The following is a 24347-nucleotide window of genomic DNA, read 5'->3' on the forward strand; positions in this document are numbered from 1 at the left end:
TGGGGGTCACTGAAGGGGATGGAGTGAAGACGAAATGATGGAGCAGGAGCTGGGAGAGCTGCCTGGAAAGCTGAGGAGGCCTCCCCACACCGGCTGTGACTGGGATTGCTTTGGTTGCAAGGCAGGTGGGTGCCTCTCTCTCACGCTCAGGCCCAAGCCTCACCTCAAATCCTCCTCCGCACACGCTCTACTCCCACAAGTCTTTGCAGAAACCAGGGCCTGACCTTGCTCCCCGGCAAACCGACCCCCTCACATGCAGCTACTCACGGGTGCTTCCCACATTCCCTCGTCTCCTCCCTCCTTACAATCCTTTACCCCCGCCGGGGCCACCCCAACTTCTCCCAACACTGCCCCCAGTGCTGGGGCACCTCCAGTCGTCACTTTCCCCCAATACGGAAACGTCTCTATTTTCTGAGACCCAAAGGGGGACCATGGTTTGACCGTGGATCGAACGTCTGGACAGGCATCGTCTAGTAGGACACATGGCCGTTGGCCCACACCACACACTAGCCAACACCCGCTTTGAGCACAGTGCCCTGAGACGCTCAGCTCACCTCAGAGAAAGGGAGGGGAGTTCAGAACCACGGTTACCTGCAGCAAAAAAGCACAGCCCAAGTCCCTTTGTCATTTGGGGGTTGGAGAGGGCCTGCCAGGAGCACCAAGTGTTCCCAGAGAGGGTTCTGTCTGCAAATGCAAAATCACTCTGCAGGCTCCTTGGGGCGCCATGCATCTCAAAGTGATCTTGGAACCAGGGTGGGGGGGGGGCACTGTCTTAGGGCTCAGGGACCCAGAGGTTCGAGATGATGAGGAGCCTCAGATACTACGGGATTCAGTCCTGCTTCCATGCTCATAGCTAGAGGCAAGTGCTATTCTTGGAAAATGAGCCTCATCTCAGATCCCCTCAGAAAAGGAGACGGGTTTTCTCTGCGAGAGGGTCCCGTGGCTCTACTCTCATTCCATCCTTGGCGAGCATCCCTGGCCTCTCTTTAGGGAGGATGGTGGGGAAAGAGGCCTATCTCTCTGCCTCAGCCCTCCTAGTCTTGGAGTCCCTGGTGGGTGAGGAGTTTCCTCTCCATCTGACAACCTCCCTTTGCTGCCCTGTTGTCAGCATTCACCTGGGCACCATGCTACACAGAGCCCTGCCCCTAGTTCCAGCTGTGTCCCCAGTGGAGAGGGTCCCCACAGGCCAAGCACCCTCGTGGGGGCACAGCCCTTGCAGTCACCATTTTATGTGACCCTTGTTCTCCAAAACTTCTTAGAAAGGGATTGTCTGCCCTGCGGCCTCCCTCACCCCCTCCTGGCCCTGCATGCCCAGGGCCACCCATTGCTCGGTCTTTCCAAGAGGACTTGATTGAACCCCACCCCCCACCCCCACTTCCCACCTGGGGCAAGTTATTTCATTTTGCCGGAGCCTCAGTTTCCTCAAATCTCGAATGGGGCTAATCCCAGCTTAATTTATGGGAGGCCCTCCACACGGAGCCTTGAACACAGTAGAGCCCAGGAAATGTCTTCTCCCTCCTGTCACACCGCAGGGTGCATGGGAGCGGTTACCTGGGCTCCGGTTTACAGTGTTCCCAGAACCTTCACCAACCCTCCCCGCTGATTCTCTGGCTTCCTGTGAATAACAGGAGCAGCTGCTTGTGGGGAGTTTACGATTGGCCCGGCATCATGCCATGTGCTCATTTTAATCTCACATTCACTCACAGTGGAAATCAAAGCTTAGGATAAGTGGCTGCCCGGAGTTAAACATCTATTAACAGAGGGAGAGGGAGAATGCCAAGTCAGGGCTCCTGGGCATCAGACGGTCTTTCAACCCGCCACCCCCCACCCAACATGAGTTCATTGTCCACAGGGCTCTGGGGTTCTCTGGAGAAAGCCCAGACCCAGGGTGCTTCCTTCCCCAGCTGACCCCAAAACCTGAGACCAAGAGTAATGGTTTATTGAGTTATGTGGTAATGGTGGGTTGTCTTTAAAAAAAAGAAAGAAGCGTCAAGGAGAGAAAGCCCAACATGGCAGGGAGACAATTCACTGAGAGGCCAAAGTCTAGGGGTGGACAGAGGGAAGCTTGACCCAAACAGAGCTTCATTTACAGTATTTACAGTCAGGCTTCTGGGGCAAGGGCTGCGAGGGGGCCAGAGGGGGAACCTCCATTGCTGGCTTCAGGGGGTCGCCTCAGGGTCTTTTCCGTTGCTGTGGGCTTGGGCTGTAGGCTGCATACCTGGCTTGGCAGGGGCAGTGGGGAGAGGGAAGCGGTCCCCGGCAATTCTGCCTCATTCTGCCCCTGGGAAGGGCTGCAGCTCACTCCCCAGGAGCCGGGGCCTTGGGGAACGTCTGTCTCGAGCTGTAATAGGCCGACTGGCTGGCAAGGAATGATCCACCGGAGGAGAACCTGGGGCGTGCTCACACATTCTCAGCAGCAGGCGAAAGGCAGGCCCTTGACCGCCAGGTGGAGCTTCCGGCTGACTCCACCCGGCCCTCAGCCCGTGGCCTGGAGGGAGGCGCAGAAAGAGCCAAGCAAGCCAAGTGGAGGAGGTGGACGGCCAGAGCCTCGGCTGTGGGGCAGGCTGCAGGTGACGATCAGCGGGGCTGTGGGGGGACAGCCTCCGTGCCCGGCTGTGGTGTGCGGGCTGGACAGAAGTGCTTATAGCCCAGGACCGCCAGAGCGCGTTGATGGAGCCACAGACGCCTTTGCGGCCCTAAGCCCCTCGTGGGGCGCGAGCCGTCCCTCTCAAGCTCCTCGGCGGTTCCCTCCTCTCTCCACATTTCTCCTCCAATTCTGTCTCTTTTGGAATGGGGCAGTGCTCTCTCCCTGGAACTCCTGCCCCTCATTGTGGAGTCTTTAGAGGACAGTTTGGCCTTCTCCAAAGTCATCCTGTCTTTCATGGTTCATTAAATCAACCACACAGGGAGTGAGCCGCAATGCTGGACTTGTGGTTATTTTTCATGTAATAAATAAAGATTCCTTTGTGTGACTCTCTGGGGCCTGTCCCAGGCCAAGTCCTCCTGTTGCTCCCACTGTCCCCATGGCAACTACAGGTGGTCAAAGGCCGTGGCAGTGGTGGGCGGTGCGCTTGGCCTTGATGTGGAACTGTAATAATATGGGGAACCTGGACGTGTTTTAAAAAAAAACAACAACAACAACACTGCTGGTCAGAAGGGGAAATTGCACCACAGCCTTCCCCTGCATCTGCTAACCTTTAAGACAACACAAGTTAATCATCTACCCCTCCGGCCTATCTGATCATCAAAGATTAACTCCTCTCTGGGCCTATTTCCTCCTTCCCTGGCCTCACCTTTGGGTTTCTGGCCAGAATGAGAACTGTTGGCTTCTTGCCCCTCCCCCCACGATGGCTTTGACCTTCAACACCCTCCTTTTCAGGGAGAGGGCAACTGAGAGCAGTTACATCTGGAACCTTGAAGAACCAAGCGCACCTGGGGATCACTGGGGCCTTCCCCAACCTTGCATACACAGTGCGAGGTCAGAGAATCTTCTCCTTAGGGCCCATGAAGGACTAGAATCCTGACTGGCCATGGGGGATGTGCGTTTGAGGATCTCCACAGGGAGGCTCCCTACACCTGCAGGATGCGCAGCCCAGGAAGGCTTGGCGGGGAGGTGCCCTGCCCCTGGCCCATCTCAGCACCCTCATCCTTTCTGGCTAAATTGAACGGAAAGGTGAGTTGGAGTTGACCCCTTGTGGCAAACAGAGCCCAGGTTAACCACCCTCTCAGTCATTTTTGGAATGCCAGAAGGTAATGGGAAGAAAGGGGGTTCTTGGGGGATGGCTGGTCCTGCCAGGCCCTTGGGGTGGGCCACACTTGCTCCACTGCTCCTCTTGGGCTCAGGTTTGTTCTGAGACCCTCAAGGTCATCACTCAGGGAAACTCTAGTGGGATTCTTCAAGCCACTTATGGGGCTTGGTTTCCTAAAAAGCTTCCTTACCCAGCCCATGGCCCCAGGGCAAGAGAGGGGTGAACAGGAGCCCATAGCTCACTCTCTGGACCTCCATCCTGAAGGGTGTCCACATCTCAAGCCAAATTATCAGGAAGGTACTGAACAAAGGGTCCCCGTATGAGGGTTCTGGTGCTGGATAATGAGTACCAGTGCGCCACTTAGATGGTTAATGTGTGTGACAGGACAGCCTTATTTGCACTCCTGTAGGGCGTCCTTGCCTCAGTGTCCCTGCTGCTGCGCTGTGAGCCCCGGAAGGCAGGAAGTCCACTCTTAGACTTTGCTGGAGTCCACCTTTGCCCTTCCAAGGCCTGAGCCCTGAATCTCACACAGAACCAAGATTTCAGAGACATGGCCTCAGGCAGTAGGAGGGAGAATGATGCCGAGAAGTCTCTTGCTTGTGTGCTCTCCCTCCAAACACCTAGGTACTTGGCCTTCCCTCTACCTGCTTGGACTGCCAAGAACACCTGTCTCCCAGAAGCCCTCCATCTAACCTGGGCCTCCGGGCTGCCTTTCAGGCAGACTTTTGGCCCAGTCTTGTACCCCAACCCTGCCCCACACAGCAGAGGGCCTGGGCGGCCCCGAGGGGACTTACTCAGCAAGCTGGAGTTGGGGAAGCGCCAGGCCTCGCCGTAGGAGGAGTAGGGGGTGTGGCCGTAGGCATTGCCAGAGTATTCACTTCCTGTTGGAGGCACACAGGTGAGAGGCCTGTGAGGTGGACATACCAATGTAGGCTTGGGGGTGGGGGAGAAGGGTCTGCAGGGCTGGCACTGGGCCAGCCCTGGGGGCATGGACAGTCAGGGCAGAGACCATGTGAGCTCAGATGTCCCTCAATCCACCCTTTGGGGGCCCCTCAGCCTGCATCAATTTGGACAGGTACCAGAGGCGCCGCCCTGACAAGCTCAGTCCTCCCAGGTAGCCCAGGAGGGACGTGATATTATTGTGCCCATTTTTCAGGTAAAGAAGCTAAGGCTTGGAGACCTCTAGAAGCTCACACAGCTGAAGGGTTTGGTGATGTTTGGAAGCTGAACTGTGTCTCCGGCGCCCAGGTTCTACCACTTTTTCTGGGCCTGGACCTTCAACAGAAGACCTTTCCAGGAGGGGCAGAAGGGAGTGAGCAGGGTCACAGAAGCAGCCATAGAAAGAATTAGCACGTACAAACTTTTTAGCCTCCCTAGCTCTGAGTTTGTTAGGGACGGGTGTGGGGTATGTGTGAGGCCGTGGCGGGGGGGGGGGGGGGGAAGGGGGCTGCTGAGGATTAGAGGAAGGAGCCCAGGGAGGAGCCCTGCAAGGCACCAACCTCTTGGGGACTTGCTCTGAGGACGTGGGGGTCCCATCCTAAGTGGGCCACTTGAAGCAAACTCAGTGCATGACTTCCAACACAGCAAATCAGATCACCTCTTTCTGTGAGTGGATTCTTGGCTTTACCAAAAAGGAATGACTTACCAAAGAAATGACATAAGGATTCCCTTAAGTAACAACAAACCCAAGCAGACCGCACCATTACCATGGGGACTTGGTGGGCAGCTTAAAGTCTGCAAAACATGTTCCCATACACTATGCTCCTTTGTCCTCATCAGCATCCTATGCAGCGCCCATTAATATGGCCAATTGAGAGAAGAGGAAATCAGAGTGCCGCAGGATTAAGCAGTTTGCCTCACATCAAATGGCAGAGCAGAACTTGGCCTCAGGGCTCTTAACTCTGAATTTCGGATAATCCCCTTATGTGCTTCTGAGACAGTTTCGTCTGAAAGCCAGGTTCCTGCCAATCCTGCCAAACCATGAATATCTGCACCACCTTTCAGAACCTCATCTGCTACTGGGAGCTAAGAGCCTTCGGTGGCTTCTGGTCTCCTTCACCGACACTGGAAGGGAAGCCTGAAACTGCCTGGCTCTGGAGCCGGCCTGCCTGGAATCAAGTCTCTGCTCCCAAATCTCCCACTTCCTAGCTGTATAACCTTGGGCAAATCACTTAACCTCTCTGAGCCTTGCTGTCCTCATCCGTAAAATGGGACGAATTGTTGTCTCTATGTCATGGTGTTTTAGGGAGGATTAAATCGGATAATATACGTTAAACGTTTAGCCCCACTCTTGGTATATAAAAAGCACTCAAGAAATGCTAGCTTTTACTATTTTCCCATCAAGCAGGCGCTAGAATAAAGCTCAACCGAGGATCACGAGTGAAGAAACTGCTCCCCAGAGAGGGAAAGACATTTACCCCAGATCCCCTGTTCAGTTAGAGCCTGCACTAATCATGCGCCCTAGCTCCTACCCCAGGGCTCTTTCTTGTATCCCACAGTAGAAACTGTTCCCCATTAACCGCTGTTGTATCCTCGATTTGCCTGGTTTCAGAACACCCTAGAAGGAAGCTGATTCTACGTGGGCTACACAGCCGGGGCCTCTAACCACAACCCCCACTCACCCCACCCCCCTGCCCAGTGCCAAACTGGGCTTCGAAGGACAAGGAAGAGAGGTGGAAAATACAATGTGTTTCCTCTCTCATTTTGTCACTTATTCATGCATTCGCTCACTCACACGCTTACTCATATACTGAACACACATTCACCAAGTACCTATGTGCTTCGATCACCCAGAAGCTGGCGGAGGGGTTGGGGCACAGGAGGCGGCACGCACCTGGGTGCTGCGTCTTCCCGCCACCAGACCCGTCAACCTGCACGCAACCCCAGCGGATGAAATGTTTCCGCATCCGTGAAAGGCCAACCCGTCGTCTTTGCTCCGCATCCCACCCCTCTCACCTTTCCAAGGACTTTCCCCCTACAATCTATCCCCTTTTTTCCTGCTTCATCAATCCCTCCCTTTCTAATTCACCACTTCTTCCAGGCAGCAAACATGCCCTGCCATCTTCTGTTTTAAACAATTCTCTTCCTGCCGCGCATCCAGCTACCAGCCCCTTTCTGTGCTCCCTGGTCTCTGCCCTCACCTCCTCATTCCCCTCCAAACAGGCCAGTGCTGATCCCCTGAAATCCCCACAGCCTCCATCCTGATCATTCCAATGGTCACTTCGATGCCCACCCCACCCCCTCAACCTCCTAGCCAACCTTGATTCAGGTCATTGCTCCCTCTTTGCCTTTGGGTTTCACGATGCCTTTGCCATTAGGTCCACTGTTCCCTCCCACTCACTCTCCTTGCTGGTGTCTTCTCTGCTCGAGCTCTAAGTGCTGAAGGCTTGGCCTGTGAGCCTTCTGTGATTTTCCATCCGCAGTCTCTTTCTAGTGATCTTGTCAAATCACTTGGCATTAAATAACAGCTTGGTACAATGGCTGAAATTTATGTCCTAGCCAGAATTCGTTCCTTCAGACATATATCAAGTGCCTACTAACTTATTAAACCGGGTATTTGGAGGTGTCTCAATCCTATTATGGCCCAGTAGAACTCTTGATTTCCACCTGCCACACATTCTATCCCTTCCTCTCCTGGTCTCCCATATATATACTCGCCAGCACCACCATCCACGCATTTTCCCAAGCTTCAAGCCGAGGAGTCATTCTTGCTTCCTCTGTTTTGGAACCCCCACCGCCAATTCACCAAGTGTTGTTGGCTGTACCGCTAAAATACCTTCAGTGTCTCTTTCCTCCTCCCTCACTGCTTACCCCCCCCCCCCCCCCCAGCCCAAGCCACCAAGGTCTTGCAGGAACTATTACGGTTGTCCGTCCCCTAACTGGTCTCTGTGCTTCTTCTTTTGACTGTCTACCTTCCAGTCCCACTAAGCTCCTCCCAAGAATGAAAGAGCAGTCTGTTTCCCCAGCAGTTGTCTTAAAATTCGACCCAGCCACTACCAACATCCCCTCCTTTTGTAGTGCCTTCCCCATTTACTCGTTGTTCTTGGATATACTCACCAACTCCTTTTTAAGTGTGATCGCACTAAACTAGTTCCTGCCTTGGGGCCTCTGCGCTTGCTGTTCTTTTGGGCTGGGGGTGGTTTGCTCTAGTTTATCACTTGGCTGATCACTTTGAAAACCGTCTCAAAGAGGTCTCCCCTGTTCACCCAATCTAAAGTGGTTATCTCCTCTCCCCGTGGCTCTTTAATACATCATCCAACTTTACTGTCTTCACAGCACTTGCCACTATCTGAAATGATCTTGTTTACTCATGTGTTGACTTGTTTACTGTACTTTTTTCTTCATGATTAGGTTGTAAGCTCCATGAATAGAGGGGCCTCCTGCCTTCTTCACTGCTATATCCTCAGCATCCTATACCATAGATATTCAACCAGTATTTGTCAAGTGAAAAAGAGATGAATGGATGAAAGGACGCAAGAATGGTTTAAAGGCTGGAAACTGGATGATGGATGATGGAAAGGTAGACAGATGAAATGATGGATGTATAGAGGGATATATGGATGGATGGATGAATGGATGGATGGGTGGATGGGTGGATAGAAGGATAGATGGATCAATGAAAGGATGGATGTAAGAAAGGATGGATAGATGAACGGATAGAAGGAACTATCAATGGAAGGAAAAAATGGAAAGATGGATGCTGGATGGATGGGAAAATGTGTATAAAGATGCATGGATGGAAAAGTGAGTAGATGGATGGACGGATCCATCTATCTGGAGTTGTCAGTTCAGCTCTAGAACTGGCGTGAGGGTCATCAACTCTGTTAATGGGGCAGGAAAAACAACAACAACCATGAGAAGGCAAAACAGATGATGAGTGGACAGGAGAAGTCTGTGTCCCGGTCCTGTTCTTGTGTCATTTTGCTATAGCTTGCGTTGTTATTTCTAGTATTGGGGGAGGCAGTATGGTGTAGTAGAAAGAACCCTAGATTTGAAATCAAAAGACCTGGGTTTGAACAACTCAGTCACAGGGTAGAGTTAATTAAGGCCCTGAGCACACTCCTTTGCTTTTCTAAGCTCGTTTCCTCATCTATATTAAACTAGAATGATACCAGCTTCCTAATTTTATGGTGAGGATTCAAGAGGAAAGTTATATCTGTGAATGGCCAGGCACACAGGAATTAATGATCTTTTCCTTCCTTCCACAAATGATTGAAGAATGCCCACTGGCATGCCTTGCTTTAAGCATGTATTATGCATCTAACACACAGTCGGCACTCAGTGAAGTTTTTATTAATTTTAATAGAAGGAATCACCGTTTAGTCAACTGGGAGATTGCGGCTACTATAGAGATGGACAAATAATTTTTGTGCAAAAAAATTCCTTAAGGATTAATTTGTACCACGGAGTTCCTAGGAACCAGAGGATACATTTAAATAGTATTGCATTTTCTGAAACCTGATTTACATATGACTTACTGGGAAGTCCATGCACTGCGCAAGGCAAGGCCCACCCCTTTTGTAATTCACTTGAAGTTGATGTTGTAGTTGTGCTATTTTTTTTTTTTTTTCACAACACTCACTCAGGATGAGATTCTTCTGGAAACACCTGCGGGCCTTTGATGAGAGGCCCAAACCTTCCAGCTACCTCACGGGTCATACTCTGGGCCCCAGGACCCCCTTGCCCTGGGCCTGGCCTTGGGGAATGATTCATAATTAAGAGAAAAGCCCTGTGCTTTCTGTTTCCTCCTCCTCCTCTAAGCAGGCGGCAGGGAAAGGTGGAGAGGTTGGAAGGGGGATGGGGGGAGCCGACTGGAGCCTGGGATTTTGATTGAGAGGCCCCATTATCCACACTCTTAAAAAAATAACCGAATCTTTTCCTTTTTTATCTTGACCAATCTCATTTCACGCTCCAGAAGAGGAAGGGAGGGAGGGAGGGAGTCCAGGGCCAGGAGGGAGAGAGGAGTCAGTATTCTGTATTTTCAACGCTGCATTAAGCACATCGCCACGGTAACCAGGCAGCAACAAGTGCCAGCTCAGCAGGTTCCCAGGGAGCGCAGAGCCTCCTTGCCTCCTCTCTTCTCCCTCCCCTCCCTCTGCCCTGGAGAGCCCAGCCCACCTGCTTCAGCACAGGGCACCCAGAGTGGGTGGCTGGCAGAGAACAGCCCCTGCCAGGGAGAGAGGGAGGGAAGCAGCCTGGGTGAATGTAATGTGTTAAGTCTCTGGGGTCAGGGGCGTCTGCATGGGGGTCACAGATGTCCTGATTCAGAGCTCGTTCCAAAAGCTCCACGTCCTGGGGCCTCTTGGGGCAGTAGATATGACTCGATTCTGCCCTGTCCTCCCTTGGGTCCTTTCTATACGGTTCCTAAAAGAGTGAGTGAGATTCGCCCAGAAAAACTCCTTGTCCTCACTTGTCTAGACCTTGACACCCTGGGTCACTATTGGGTGATGATCACGCCGGTGGATAAAGAAATCCACATGACTGGCAGGCAGTATTCCAGGACAATGCCAGTGATGATGGAGAAATCCTTCCAGCTCATGTCCCTGCAGTACCTTTGGAGTACCTGGAACACGGGTCCTGCCCATGCAGGGTTGAGTGCGTGTGGGGTGTGAAGGAAGGTATATTTCAACCATCTTCATCATCATCATCATCATCATCACCGACCCCATTCATATTTAAGTTTTACAGAAAGGGTGTACAAATGCATCAGAGTGAAAAAACTGGGAGACAATGGGTTGCTCAAGGGCCAGGCTTGTGTTTAGCTCACACTGTCCTGCGGACCCCTAAGGCACCCTCCATCAAGCCTCACTGAGTCAACGGAAGAAGTGGCAGAGTTTGGGTTTGAACACTGGCCAGTCTCAGCCCTGCCCATTTCATCACAGGGAATCTGGGAGAAGGTGGGAAGAAGGAAGCTGAGCCGGGGAGAGTTAAGGAGCCAGGACTGCAGTGAAATCTTTGCTCCAAGCGTTTCCAAGTAGATGCACCCTTTGGTGGGTCTTTCAATGCCTTTTGGGAAATCTGTGCATGGGACGCACCCTGCCTCTTGGCCCCTCTTGCTCTACCTTTGGCCAACACTTCCTGTTTGCAGTACTCCCCTCCTGCCCAGCCCCTCCCCTTACCTGCCACCATGCCTGCGATGGCAGAAGAGGCATAGCTGCCCTGTCCGCTGGTGGGGATGTGGGGTGGGTATCCGGGCAGCGTGGGCCCCACCATCTCTCTCCCTGGAAAAATACAGCAAGGAGTCATTAGTTAGGCCACTGTGGGCTTCTGCGCTGTCTGTCTTGCTTCCCTGAGGCTCAGCGAGTCTTCCCTCATGCCACCACCACTCCTCAAAGCCAGTCTCCAAACCCACTCCCCCTCCTCCCTTCTCTGAGCTCAAGCTTCTCCCTCTGTCTGGCCGACAGGACACAGGCTCCACCGTGCAGGGAGCACTTGCTATTGCAGTCCTGTATTGTGGCCCATCCTCCAGTGATTTTATTGGTGTGCATCTTATTTACCCATAACAATGTCATGGTTTTGAAGGCAGGGCGGGGGCTATCTCTTCTGGGTCTTTGTTATCCCCCCCAGCGTCCAGCGTAGCAGTGTGTGTAGCTGGCCTAAGTAATACATTAGGGGCCACTGGACTCAGAGCTCACATCCTTTCAGCTCCGCTTTGAGGATCAAGAACGAGGTCCTACAAGGGATGGCAAAGGCCTTTGGGCCACTACCTTTCACTATGCTTTTTTGGACCCGTGGCAGACATCGCTAATCAATCACTGAACTGTTTTCCAATGGGCCAGGGAGGGTGGTTCTTATTCCTCAACGTGGTCTTCCAGGTGGATACAACCTATCAGAATTGTAAAGGACACAAAACCTACAGGCTATCCCTGACCTAGAAAGGAGACACAGGCTGAGAGATATTTGGTGTTAACACCTGAACATGAACCACACATCTGTCAATTCCATTCCTGGAAAAAAAAAAAAAAACAAACAAAAACCAAAAAACAACCCACTTTCAGCAAAACAGACATCCAGCTCTCGGTTTATAATCTACGGGTAATGCCCTTGTCTTGGTGGCACGTGGAGACAGCCCTAGTGACCTGATTTCCCTGGCTCTACCTCTCCTCTACATCAGAAAGTTTGAACCTTCCCATTCTGGAGGCCCCGTCTGACTCGGTGAGTTTCTTCCACTTCTCTCATGTCCCACAGGCCCAGGTCAGACTCTCCCTCACCCAAGGATTCTTGGCAATTCATCCTGCTTTGGCCGCATCTGTCCAGGTAATGACCGCTGTCATTACCACTCAGCGTATTTATTAATAACATCTATTTTACTCTCAAATGCCCCATTTGGAATGATGAGTTATTTGGTCATTCCATTTCTTAGTGATGTTTACAGGGTTTCTCAACTTCAGCACTATTGACATTTGGGGCCAGATGATTTTTGTGTGGGGGTCATCCTCGGCATCGCAGGATGTTCCACAGCATCCCTGGCGTCTACTCGTTCGGTACTGGAAGCACTTCCCACCCCACAGGACAACCAAAAATGTCTCCAGATATTGTCATATGTCCCCAGGGGGCAAAATCACCCTGGGGTGAGAAACGCTGTGTTTGGTTATGACCATTTTACCCAAGCGCCTCTGCCTCCTTCACATGGGGGGCTGCTTTTTCTCCTGGGACTCACAGGGACCCCCTGTGAGTCAGTCAACCAACTTACCAGGGCCGTCCCCTCTGCACCACTGCCTGTCCAACTTTTCTGCCTGACATCCCCCCGAGGTCCAACATGCTTTGAACTCTTCAGGGGGTGGCTAGTAATGATGAAAGGGAAGGCACGTCCCATGGAACCCCATGAGTCGTCAGTACTGCAGCGACTAAATCTTACCTCTATTTTTAGAGATTTCCTGAAGACAAGTTGTGCATTCAATAAAGATTTATTGAGAAAGTATGAGGTCCCAGGCACTTTTCCGAATACTGGGGATACAGCAGTGAGTAAGAATGCTAAATTAGCAAGGCCAGCCACTAAAGCAAGATTGAGCATGAGCTGGGATAAGCGTGTGGAGCCAAGTTTAGGGGGTCAACAAACGAGACCAGGCCTTCTGGACTTCTGTCTTTCCTCTGAAGGAAGGATTTAGGAACCAGAGGACCTTGGTCCTTATCCTGCTTCTGCAACTAATTTTCCAAGTGTCCTTAGACCAGCCACCTATGTGCCCAAGCTTGTTTCTTCATGTGCAAAATGGGTGGGGGAGGGGGGAAATAAGAGTACCTTATATACCTTATTACTATTACTATGATGTTATCAGTATAACTCACAGCCAGGGTTTCATGTTATAGGTGGACATCGATTAGTGCAGTGGACACATTCTATAAGTTGTTACATCATGGGAACCCTTATAGAATAAACCCTATTTGAAATGAGCCATCAGTGTTCATTATTTAAAACTATGTGAATGTTTTCATAAAAATGAACACCATCGGTGCCGGAGCAACCAGGGTGGAATCCACTGGAATTCTATAGGTGGGTTCAGTTCACTTGACCCAAGGTCTGAATAAAGGAGGGATTGGAAACTCAGGTGAGGCAAGGAAATTTCAGTGCATTTAGAAGTAGAGGAAGGACTATGCAGAAAATACACCAAGGTAAAATCTGATCCTTCTTTGAAGAAGGACTGCAATACAATCAGCTATCGGACTCAGCCCCCTCGGCTCTCAGATGAACATTTAGCCAAAGACTGGAGCCTATGAGAGGAAGGGGCGGCCATGAAGTCTGTGAGGGCAGCAGGCATACAGGGGGTGGACAGATGCATGAGTAGGAGAGTGATGGAAGAGGGTTGGTGGCTAATTCAGGCCCAATGCCTTTTCTTTCCTTTTCCTGCTTCCTCTTCCCTGAGAGACAGAAAGAGAGAGAGAGAGAGAGAGAGCTCTAGATCCAAGCCAGGCTGTGGGTGAGGGACAAACTAATTTCTCTGAATCACATCTTCCCATCTGTCTCATGAGCTAGGTTAGATTAGAGATAGTAAATTAGGTTCACCTTATCACTTATTTCATTGGTAGGGGCTTCCTGGTACCCTGTGTTGAGAAGGATTCTGAGGCTGCACCTGTGTCTACCAGGACTGGGGCTGGAGGTGAGGAGGTAACTCTTGGCTTTTAGGCCTCCTCTTTGCTGGTGCTGGTCTAGGTATTCTCCAGGTCTCCTTTGACCCTGGAGCCCTGTGGTTCCACACTCCCCTTTCTACTGCCCTCGACCCATCCCTTTCCATCACCTGGCCCTACTGTTTTCTGAGCTCCACAGCTCAGTGGGCAGAGCACGAGGACACATGCTCCCCCGAAGCTGCAATTTAGTCACAATTGCCCCGTAGGACCCCATCCCATGAGAGCTAGCCCCTAGACTGCTCTTAGAAATAAATTCATTAATCTCACTCTCTTATATGCTGAGATTTTAATCTTCATCTCCCCTTGACCACCGAATTTTCTCCCAGGGGAGCAGACATTTCTGGATCAAGTGCTGGAGCAGACCCCAAAGTCTTCCATGAAACTTGGCCCTCCTGGAAAGCCTAGTAAGACTTTCTACAGGATGGCCCTCATCCAGCCTATGGTACCTTAAACTCCCCTGTCAATCCTTCAAAACTCTGCTTCAGTTCCTTGAATATGTGGTTTCTTCCAAAAAGCCAAGAACCTTGCAACCTTCTCAGAAATGTAACCACAGAAGCCATGAGGTAGATGCACTCCAGCATGGCCTAACCACGACCTTTTACTGAATTACTTATTTTTGAAGGGTCTTCATCATTAGTTTCTTTGATTTGTTATTATTTATTTATTTATTTATTTATATTTTGAGAGAGAGTGCGTGCGCATGTGTGCATGCATGAGTGAGGGAGGAGCAGAAGGAGAGAGAGAGAGAGAGAGAGAGAGAGAGAGAGAGAGAGGATCGTAAGCAGGCTCCATGCTCAATGCAAAGCCTAACTCAGGGCTCAATCCCATGACCCTGGGATCATGATCTGAGCTGAAATCAAGAGGGACGCTTTACCAACTGAGCCACCCAGGTGCCTTAGGTTCTTTGATTTGCAATTCCTCAGCACTCAAATATACTTTCTACATGGCCCTACTTTTCAGAAGGTGATGTAGACACAGGTTGATGTTCACTGGCTGCAAAGTGGGGTTCTATAAAAAAAACACTAGCACCCCAGAAATATTGGCAAGTGTTCTAAATATTGGTAGCGTCCAGGAGGAATTTAGAGGGTAGAGGTGATTTCAGACAATTTTATTTGCCCACTTTGATGTCTGCCCTCTATTTGACCCCTTTTCAATTCCTTATCTTGTTCTGATAGCAAAGAAAATTTATAGCAATCCAGAAATCTCTTTGGCAGGACTAAATATAATTTTGCACAAAAGAATGGAGGCGGGTAATGGACTCTTTGATGATAAAACCAAACTCAGGGCTCTCTGATCAGCTGAGCTGGAATCAGCCCTGGGACACCCAGGACAAGGATGCCTTCGCTATCACTCTTGCAAATGTGTTGGGACCCACACTGGGGCATCTGAAGGGAAATGGCAGGAATATTAGGGACAATCCTATTGTTCCCCAAACTCTGATCCTTCTTTTTTGAAAAGCTGATTAGGGAGAAGCTGAGACCCAGAGGGACAGTCACCCTGGAGACCGCACTATCAGAGACACTGGGTGAGGAGAGGAAGTGACCCCAGGAGGAGACTGTGAAGCAGCAGGGAGGGTCCTTAGGAAGCCACTCAGAGGAGGTGAGCTGGGAAGGCTCTGGTAGGTGAGGGCCAAGCTGATTCTGGAATGAAAACTCCTCTGGTCCTGCCTCTTTCCTCTTGTCTGCAGCACTACCTCGGCATAATTGAGTCTTGGCTCCCTTCTTTCTTTCAAGTTCACCTCTTCCTCTCTTGGATGGCTTTCTAGCCAACCCTCCCCCCCCCCGACTCTTGAGATCCTTCCTTCCTTCCAGCCTTCCTTCTCCCTGCATGTCCTCCCAGCCCGCTCACCGTGGCTCGGCCCCATGGTAGGTATTTTAGGTCCATTCTTGACCATAGTCTGCAGGTGGACAGTCTTCGAGGAGCCGCAGATCAACACCCTGGGCTCCACATGGACACCAGCCATCCTGTACCTTGTGCCCAAGCCACAGGGTTGGCCCGGCTCTGTGAACTGCATCCCTGACTTGCTTCCTGCTCTTGGCAACCTGCCTGGACCCGGTGCCTCCAAGCCTGGGCGTTCCTTGACAGAGGAAGAGTCCCTGACTCTTGTGCTGCATCTTCAGCCCTCGGGCTGGGCCCTACAGCCAGCCATTGGCTTCCACAGGGGCCACACTCTATACCCTGGTGTCTCCTGACCGCTTCTTTGCTCCATGGGGTGCATGACCTTCCAGTTCTGCTGCTGGTCTGGAACGTGGGCATGTCCACTAAACTGAGAGCTGACAGAGGTCGGAAGTGGCCCGCTGCTTTGACTGCATATCGACAGGGGGTGCGTGAGGCCCTAACAGGGTGACAGGGAAGGGAGAAAGTTGGGGGCAGGGAGTTTGCCACGGACCACTGTCCAAGACCGCTTCCCAATGCCATGCGTCCACTGCCTTGACCTCTCGAATGGTCCTGCCAGGTACCTGGGCAACTCACGCAGTAACTAAAGAACTACGCCCCATCGTCACGTGCTCCATCCACACCTCGTCCCCTGCCTGGCTTATTGCAGCCCTCCTGGTTGGGGCCCACCATTCACACGAAGCAGGCGGTCTCACCCAGTGCTTGGGCCTCTCCATCCTGCGGCGGATGTGAGCCTCTTTACTCCCTGGCTCCCCTCCCACCCTCCCATCCCATTTTCTCTGGCTGACATCACCGCACTCAGCTCACAGATTTTTCTCCTTTAATCACTTTGGTCAAAACAAATGACCCATCTCCGCTGACTTCACCCGCTTTTGAAATTTTGAACTCTGAGTCAACATGTGCTCCCGTGCCCCATACCCTGAAACACTGCCTCTCTGCCCACACATTGGGCTTCCTTCATGAACCCTTTACCTCTGTGCCCACCTCTTTCAAGAGGTCCTCCCACACTAGACGTGGGGATGCACAGAGAAAAACATCCCAGGTCCAGCCAGACTGTGCACTTGAGTAAGATGACCTTGTGGTCCCTCTGGGCAGGTAGAGGCCTTGTTCTTCTGGTGTGGTGGTTTTCGAGTCCAGGGGTTTTCAGGGGGGCAGAGTCCCTACTTCAAACAGAGTAGCTCTTCATTTGTCTGATTTGGATACCTGGCTTCTGTAAAAGCTGTCATTTTAACAGCGTGTTTTGAGGCCCAGCAAGGTGAAAAACACTGGTCCAGAAGGGCTAGTCCACTTCTGGCTTCCTCCATGGGTTCTGGTTCAGTGCCTTGGGCCCACATCTAACACAGTCCCATCTCCGTGGAAGCCCTTCGGAGAGCTGAAGGCTATCATGGGTCCCTCCCTGCTCCCCATTCTCGCTCCATCTCAGGTCTTCTCCTGCCCAAGCCAGACACCCTCTTTCAGCTGCTGCCCAGGCCCTGGCTGGTGGGCTGATGTCCTACTTCCAGGGAGACCCACTTCTGCTGAGGTCTGGCCCACAGGCCGCATGCAGGCCGAGCCCTCACTCTGCCAGACAACCGCACGCTTACGCAGGGGCCCTGGCCAGGCCCAACTCCTTCCTGGGCCTCTTTCCCACCAATATAAGGAGAGATTTGCTCTAGATGCCCCTAAGGCACTTCCAGCTTTACTGTTTTGAGGCCAGTGAAGTTCCTGATGGGAGGTCCCCTGCTCCCTCATCTCTCAAGTTTCTCCGAGGGTGACCCTGTTAAGCTGGATACAAGGAGTGCTACACTGTGGAGACCCAACTGGGACGGACCCTCTGTCTTCTTTAGATATTTGATCCGGAAATCATCTCCAAAAGCCAATGACTTCTTCCCTCCAAAGTTTTCTTCTTTTCCTTCTTTTTTACTTTTCACCCAGACCAAGGGTTCACTGCTTTATACTGCCTAGCTCCTGGCCTTAAGGCCCCCGCTCTTCCATGGGTCTTTGCGGGGAGGTTCTGGAAATGTGCCGCGCACCCCACTTCCTGGCATCCCCAGAGTGCCTGCCCCTCCCATGGCCTGACTTGGCCAGCACCGAGCGCCACATCTTGGCACGTCCAAAAGCTGCGGGTAGATTTAGGGAATAGGGTGACGGTGGACAGGACTGAGGGCCAGACACGGGGCTGCACCCAAAGCAGGGGACTGGTGGCCGGCCCTGAGGACCTCCCCCTCCCCCACCCGCGATAGCTGCACGGCCCGGGACCTCCCTGTCGTACCTGAGAGGAGGGCCTGGCCCGTGAACTGCCCGTACACGGAGGCAGCATGGGGAAAGGCATTGAAGGGCGGGACCGAGGCACCGGCTGGGACCCCGGAGCCGACTTGCTGCAGATCCAAAAAGGCGGAGCTAGATAAAGAGGAAGGGGTGGAGCTAGAACTGGACACCTCGGGGGTTTCCTGCTTTATGGCGAAGGGTGAATGAGGATCTGCCGGAGGGAGGGAGACAACAAGGAGAGAGGGGTGTGAGATGATGGGGTGGGCACATGCACAGACCCAGCCATGAGATGCGGGAGGGGTGCGGGCGGGGCGCGGGGGCAGGCGGCTCCTCTCTGAGTCTGGGGGTGGCGGGAGGGCTGCACGTGTTCCTCGGGGTGAGTGAGGGCTGGAGAGAAGCTCTGCCTCCCTGCTGTGCCTCTGCTAGCATAGGAGTGTTGTGTGTGCCGCCTCCCCTCCCCTCCCCCGCAGCGGTGGGGGAGCGAGGAGGCACGGAGGGGGGCCTGGGATACGAGGCTAGACCCTCTGGACCCACCTGGAGGCCCAGCCAGCACAGCCCACCTCTCCTCTGCAGGCCCAAGGTCCTAGCACCCTCCTCCTCAGGGCCAGCGGCCCTCTGCCTTCCAGCCCATCTGTGCAGCTGGGGCCACGTGGCCCAGGACATTCCGGGCATCATACCTGCCACCACTGGGTAGGTCTGATGAGTCGAGAGGTTGCGCCCCAAGGGTGTATTGGAAGGGGTCAGGGTGGCCTTGCCGTCGTCCAGGGCGCTGTTGAGCAAGGGCAGCGGGTAGAGGCCCTGGGGAACAAAGAGAAGTCAGCGCACAGAGGCCCCTGGCAGGCGGCCTACCTAGAGACCCTGAAGCCTGATCTCGGGGCTTCCTCTCCTGCGGCCCTGGAATTCAAAGCCAGCTGGTCTCCCTCCCTGTCTCCCCACACGGTCTGGACCCACAGAGAGTAGGATGCAGGGCTGGAGCGGTCTGCCTCTGGCCTGGCTCGGAGTGCTTCGCTCCATTCATTAGTTTATTCCTCTCCGGATAGGAAATGCAGGCATAGGGAAGCCAAGAAGCTCGTCATACTCCCATGTGGGGCAGAGCCAGGACCGAAACCCAAGGGGTCTGGCTCTCGTGTGCATGCTCTCAAACGCTGCCCTAAACTGGAAGACACGATGACCGCTTCTGTTTGCAAAGAGGACACGTTAGAGCTTTGCCAATGCCATCCTGACCCACTGAGCCCCATGGCCCTGTGATGTGGGCAAGCAGTATTTTGTATGTTTTGTACGTGGAGAGCCCAAAGCCCAGAGAGGCAAGTGTCCCCGGTAAGTATGAAACTGGTACCAAACAGAGGGCCCCGGATCCTGCCTCGTGTGCTCTTTCCTTCAATAAAGTGGCAGACAGGACACCCACCAGAACAGGTGGGTGTCTTCTTTCTCTTTTCTACGTCCGAGTAAACATTAACTCGCAGGTTCAGCTGGACGATGATACTTGGGGTCAATTTTGTTTAAAAATCTCTTTATCAAGTACCTGGGGGAGTTTTCTTTGCTAAGGCCTCATTTTAGATGCCATCCGGCCTCCCTGGACATGAGTGGGGTTATGTACGATTAAGGCAAGCATGCATTACCCCTCACCGGGACTCCCTCCCTTGAGGGGACAAGACAGCGCAAACAGGCACACACCCGATCCCCTGGGCAGGTCACACACATCACAAACACACTAGTGGAGCCGTGTGCATATTAAAATCGAGGAGCGTTCTGCGGTTACATAACAGCTCCACTAAAGGCAATCACTTCCATGGAGCCGTGTTCTCCAAGGGGCCACAGCACTTTCTGGTTGCATGCTGGGCACTTTTGGAAACTGCAGTCAATTCTGAAGGCCACCAGGGCACCATTACCATGTAGCAGCAATTACTGACTGAATGGTACTCTGGTTCCATGCCTTCCGAGGGGGGACTGCTGCAGGGTAGGGTAGAGTTGCCTGGAGCCTGGCTTAATGAAATTGAACAAAATACCCAATTTCTAGAGAGTGTAAGAAAAGTTTAAAATGCCTTATGGATGTGTTGATTTGATAACAAATATCTACTCAAAATCCTATAGCTTTCCAGAATCCAGGCAATTCAGTGAAGGGGGAAAAAAAAAAAAATCCCCAAATCTCTAGAGTCAGACCTCTTGGTGATGTTGCATTGAATGGTGGCGATATCCCAGTGATGGGATAAACTGGGATGGAGCCTGAATTGGAGTGCAGAGGGGCACAGTGCTTTCGTTTCCTGGGCCAGTTTGAGCCCTGGCTCTGCAATGACCAACCAAGTAGCTTTCATCTCCTTGACCTCTCTGAGCCTTGATTTTTTTTTTTTTTCTCCTACATAACAAGGATAATAGAATCTGATGTACGGATTGAATGAGATTTTATATACATATACTAAATGCTTGGCACAGAATGCCCAATAAATTGCTATCATAGGTATTATTTCAGAATTATGTGAAGAGTCGTAAGCTGCCAAATTCTTGCTGTCTGTCCTAATAGTCACATTCTGTTGATCTGCTTTTTTTTTTTTTTTTAAATTTTTTTTTTCAACGTTTTTTATTTATTTTTGGGACAGAGAGAGACAGAGCATGAACGGGGGAGGGGCAGAGAGAGAGGGAGACACAGAATCGGAAACAGGCTCCAGGCTCCGAGCCATCAGCCCAGAGCCTGACGCGGGGCTCGAACTCACGGACCGCGAGATCGTGACCTGGCTGAAGTCGGACGCTTAACCGACTGCGCCACCCAGGCGCCCCTGTTGATCTGCTTTTTATTGCACTTATAAAATAGAGGAAAAATACCTGTTCCTAAGCGTGACATCTAACTGTGCCTGATCATGAAAGAGTAACGAGAAGTAAGGCCACCGTCTTACTTTCCCCTTGTTGATTTTACAGAACCTGAGGTCAGGTGTGAGGACCTGTAAGCCTCTCTCTCTCCCTCTCTCTCTCTCTCTGTCTCTCTCTCTCTTTCTCGGCTCCCCAGGCCAGAGGGCCTTCCTGTGCCCAGATGAGAGAACACGGAGTGTCCTTTGATGGCACAGAGTCACCAAGGGTGGGAAAGGCAAGGCCTCAGATGCAAAGAGCCCTCGGGACAGGCTGGATTCTCCCTGCCCCCACCACCAACCCAGGTGAATGAATGAGCGAGCAGAAGACTGGCTGAGGGAGGGAATGAATCACGGGTGGACATGGCTGAGCCTCAGCTTCCTCCTGTACAGGATGAGAGGTTGGAGGAGTTCCATGGTTTTCAAACTCTGTTTTTCCGGCCGTCACATAATAATGGACATAGAAGCACCATATCTAACACAGGTATCAGTGGGCAAGTCTGAATGAAACCAGGGCCGGCAGGCCTGAGCTCCACAGCTGTTTGCTCCCCCAGGCTCCGTCGACCCTCCCTGGCCCTGGGTTATCTCCACGCAAATGGAAAGACTGGACTCAGTGGTCCCCGAGGTCCCTGCGGCTCGGAGACTCTCTGATAACCATAATTCCCCATGTAGAACATAGGCCGGCTTGGTGTGGGGTCTCGGGGCTTCCTTGTAATCAAGGAATCAGCCAGGTTAATGGAGCCAGGAGATGGCTCTGTGACCCAGAGGGCGCCTGGGGTCTCAGCAGCAGGGTTTCTTTACCAGGATGGCTGCTGTTTGCACACTGGGGTTACGCAGGCTCCTTCCCACAGAGCGGGATCCCCGTGGGCCCACGGCTGCGGCCCCATTTCCCTCAGGGAGCCATGTGCTGACTCTCCGATGAGCAGCCGCACCCTCTCCCCAGGTCTGCTGATGGCCAGCTTTCTCTGCACCCCCTCGTGGGGTGCAGAGCCCGGGCCTGATAAAATCGCTGACGCAGATTGCCGGCCCAGCTGCGGTGCTGGCATGGACCCAGCAGCCCAGACGGTCACTGGCAGTGGTTCAGCTGGTTATTGGCATCGGCGACATTGTCCTGCTCAGACTTTAAAGGCGTAAGGCTTGCCTCATTCCTGGGTCAAACGCTAGCAGGAGCAAAGTGGGACGCGTGGACCCACCCTAAGGGAATTCCTCAGCTGGTTGATCCCGTGGGGGAGGGGGTGGAGGTCACGGCTACTGCGGACAGATACAGATGAACTGAGGGGCCAGCGGCCCTGGAGTTTCTGTCAGACTTGTGGAGTCTCTTTTGGGCTCGTGGGAGACCCGTGACATCTCTGCTACCTTGTCCCAGAAGCTGACCCACTATAAACCATCTCACCTGTCCTGAGCACGAGAAATAAAAAAAACAAACAAACAAAAACAAAAACAAAACAAAAAACTCCCCTGTAACTTGCGATTTATCATTCCGGATTTCTCAGCTCACTCACCCATACATCTTCACTGGGTATCTATTCTAAAAGGGGCACAACGTTAGGTGCTGGAGATTAAAAAAAAAAAAAAAAAAAAAGATGCTTCAAGACGCCGCCCTGCCTTATGAAATCCACTGTCCACACCTCTGTCCACTAGATGGTTCCAGCACAATGTGAGAAGTTACCCGAGGGGCACGTTGGATATGCAGAAGCACAGACGAGGGAGAGACGGAGCATGTCTGAGGGGCAGGGCATACCATACTTCATGGACAAGTGATGCTTGAGCTGAGTCATAATGGCCAAGCGGTACTTTTCCAGGCAGAAAGGTGGGAGGCGAGGCGCTGTGCGGGGAGGGCGTGCACTGTGCCAGTGCAGAGAGGTGTGAACGAGAGCGGTGTGCTCGGGAGCATGAGTAATGCAGGGTCGTAGGGTGTGCGGGTGTGAGTGGCCAGAGGTAGGCTGCAGGTGCTGGCTGAGGTCACGGCGTAGGGCTTGGAGGAGCTGCTTTGGAGCTGTAGGACCCGACCCCTGCGGTCTGGGAAAGCCACGGGGCAACAGAGGGATGGTTGTTGCTCTTCCCAAAAAGGCAGAGCTCAGAGGCTATAGGTGAGGAGAGACAAGAGTGCTGGGGGCAGGGGTGGGGGGAGGGGAGGAGATGCCAGCATCTGGGAAAATAAAGTCTGTGAGGCTTGGAGCTGCATGAAGCATGCGCCCTGAGCCCGTCGGAGCAAGTTCTAGTTGCTCTGGCGGCTGGACTGCAGGCTGACTGGGAGTCTTTGAGAGACGGCGCTTTGCTGCGGCCCCTGCCCGCCGCCGCTCACCTGCTCACCCGGCTGCTCACCTGCTCGCCTTTGGTGTGGCTGGGGGAGGCATAGGCCTCTGGGTAGTGCTGCCGCTCGAATGGGCACTCGAGCGGCTCAAGGTGGTGCTGGCTGAAGGCGTCCGTGCGAAGGTGCTTGCGGGGCCCGCTGCTGCTGCTCTGGGAGTCGATGCTCAGCCGGCAGCTGTCCTGGTCACCTGGCATCCCCAGGCAGGGAGAGAGCTTTCAGGGGACCCATCTACCACACCCCAGGCCAGAGTGGAAGGGCAGACTCGGGCTGCAGAGGGATGGGAAGGACCTGGCTCCGGGCTGCGGGACTGTGGCCAGCTTGGGGGGTGGGCCACGTGCTGTAGGCGGGAGTTGCAAAGTCTGGGGCCACCGGTCCCCGTGGAGCCTGAGCAGACTGCCCTCCTGCACCCCCCCACCCCAACCTGCCCTCTGGCTCCCCAACACTCACTGTCGTCCATTTTCCTCTTGCTGTCGCTGCCAGGCTGAGCAATCCCCAGGAGCCCGTTGATGGAGTAGGTGGAGCCCAGAGAGTCTGACTGGGGTGACTCTGGGGGCGTTACAGCTGAGCTGGGGACTGCAGTGGGGGGGAGAGGGAGAGGGTCAGCACATGCGGGTGACACCCCTGGGAGCCCCCGCTGCCACCATGGGGGACACAGGGGGCCCACGGGAGTGGGGGTTCTTGGATCAAGGCTGCCAGAAATGTTTCCACCCCTAAGTATGTCAGTGCATCTTCCCCGGGACCCAGCAACGCTTTGTCAGTGGAAGGGCTCAGTCTGCACAGGCGGGTGTGTGTGTGTGTGTGTGTGTGTGTGTGTGTGTGACTGTTTTTGCTGATGGGTATGGGCGTGCGAGGCCGAGTGTGCCTGCAGGTCAGCACTCACTCAGCGTGTGTCCCGGGCTCAGGGACTTGGTGGCCACGCAGCTGTCCATGGGGAGGTTGAATGGTTGCTGCACTTTGGTCCGGATGATCCTGTAAGGAAGACAAGAAAGGCTATTAGAGAGAAGAGGAGGAAACAGGACTCACACTGCCCTGGATCTGTGCCTTTTTGAGAGCCCACCTGGGTATCTTAAAGGCACCTCGATTACAACCTGCTACAATCAAATGCATGGCCTTACTCCTCACACCTGGTCCTTCCCAGTTTTCCCGTTTCATGATCAGTTCCATTGGTCACTCAAGGCAGAG

General features: G+C 53.0%; 1 protein-coding gene across 9 annotated transcripts in view; it reads right to left on the reverse strand.

Moving 5' to 3' along the window:
• Positions 1-1923: 1923 nt before the first annotated feature.
• Positions 1924-24347, reverse strand: part of PAX8 (paired box 8) — a 58870-nt gene continuing 36446 nt past the window's right edge. For 2 of the 9 annotated variants that reach the window (XM_058683363.1, XM_058683362.1), the window contains exons 5-12: positions 24046-24134; positions 23613-23738; positions 23177-23352; positions 18692-18812; positions 18019-18225; positions 10868-10969; positions 4544-4630; positions 2925-3107 (exon numbers count right to left, since the gene is read on the reverse strand). In XM_058683363.1, coding sequence (XP_058539346.1) covers positions 3031-3107; positions 4544-4630; positions 10868-10969; positions 18019-18225; positions 18692-18812; positions 23177-23352; positions 23613-23738; positions 24046-24134 — 985 coding nt within the window. In that variant the 3' untranslated portion in view covers positions 2925-3030. Of the gene's footprint in view, positions 3108-4543; positions 4631-10867; positions 10970-18018; positions 18226-18691; positions 18813-23176; positions 23353-23612; positions 23739-24045; positions 24135-24347 lie in introns of all 9 variants that reach the window. The other 7 variants (XM_058683368.1, XM_058683367.1, XM_058683365.1 and 4 more) reach the window with 4 other exon arrangements.

The sequence above is a fragment of the Neofelis nebulosa genome, chromosome 9 (assembly GCF_028018385.1).
Source record: "Neofelis nebulosa isolate mNeoNeb1 chromosome 9, mNeoNeb1.pri, whole genome shotgun sequence".
Lineage (NCBI taxonomy): Eukaryota > Metazoa > Chordata > Mammalia > Carnivora > Felidae > Neofelis > Neofelis nebulosa.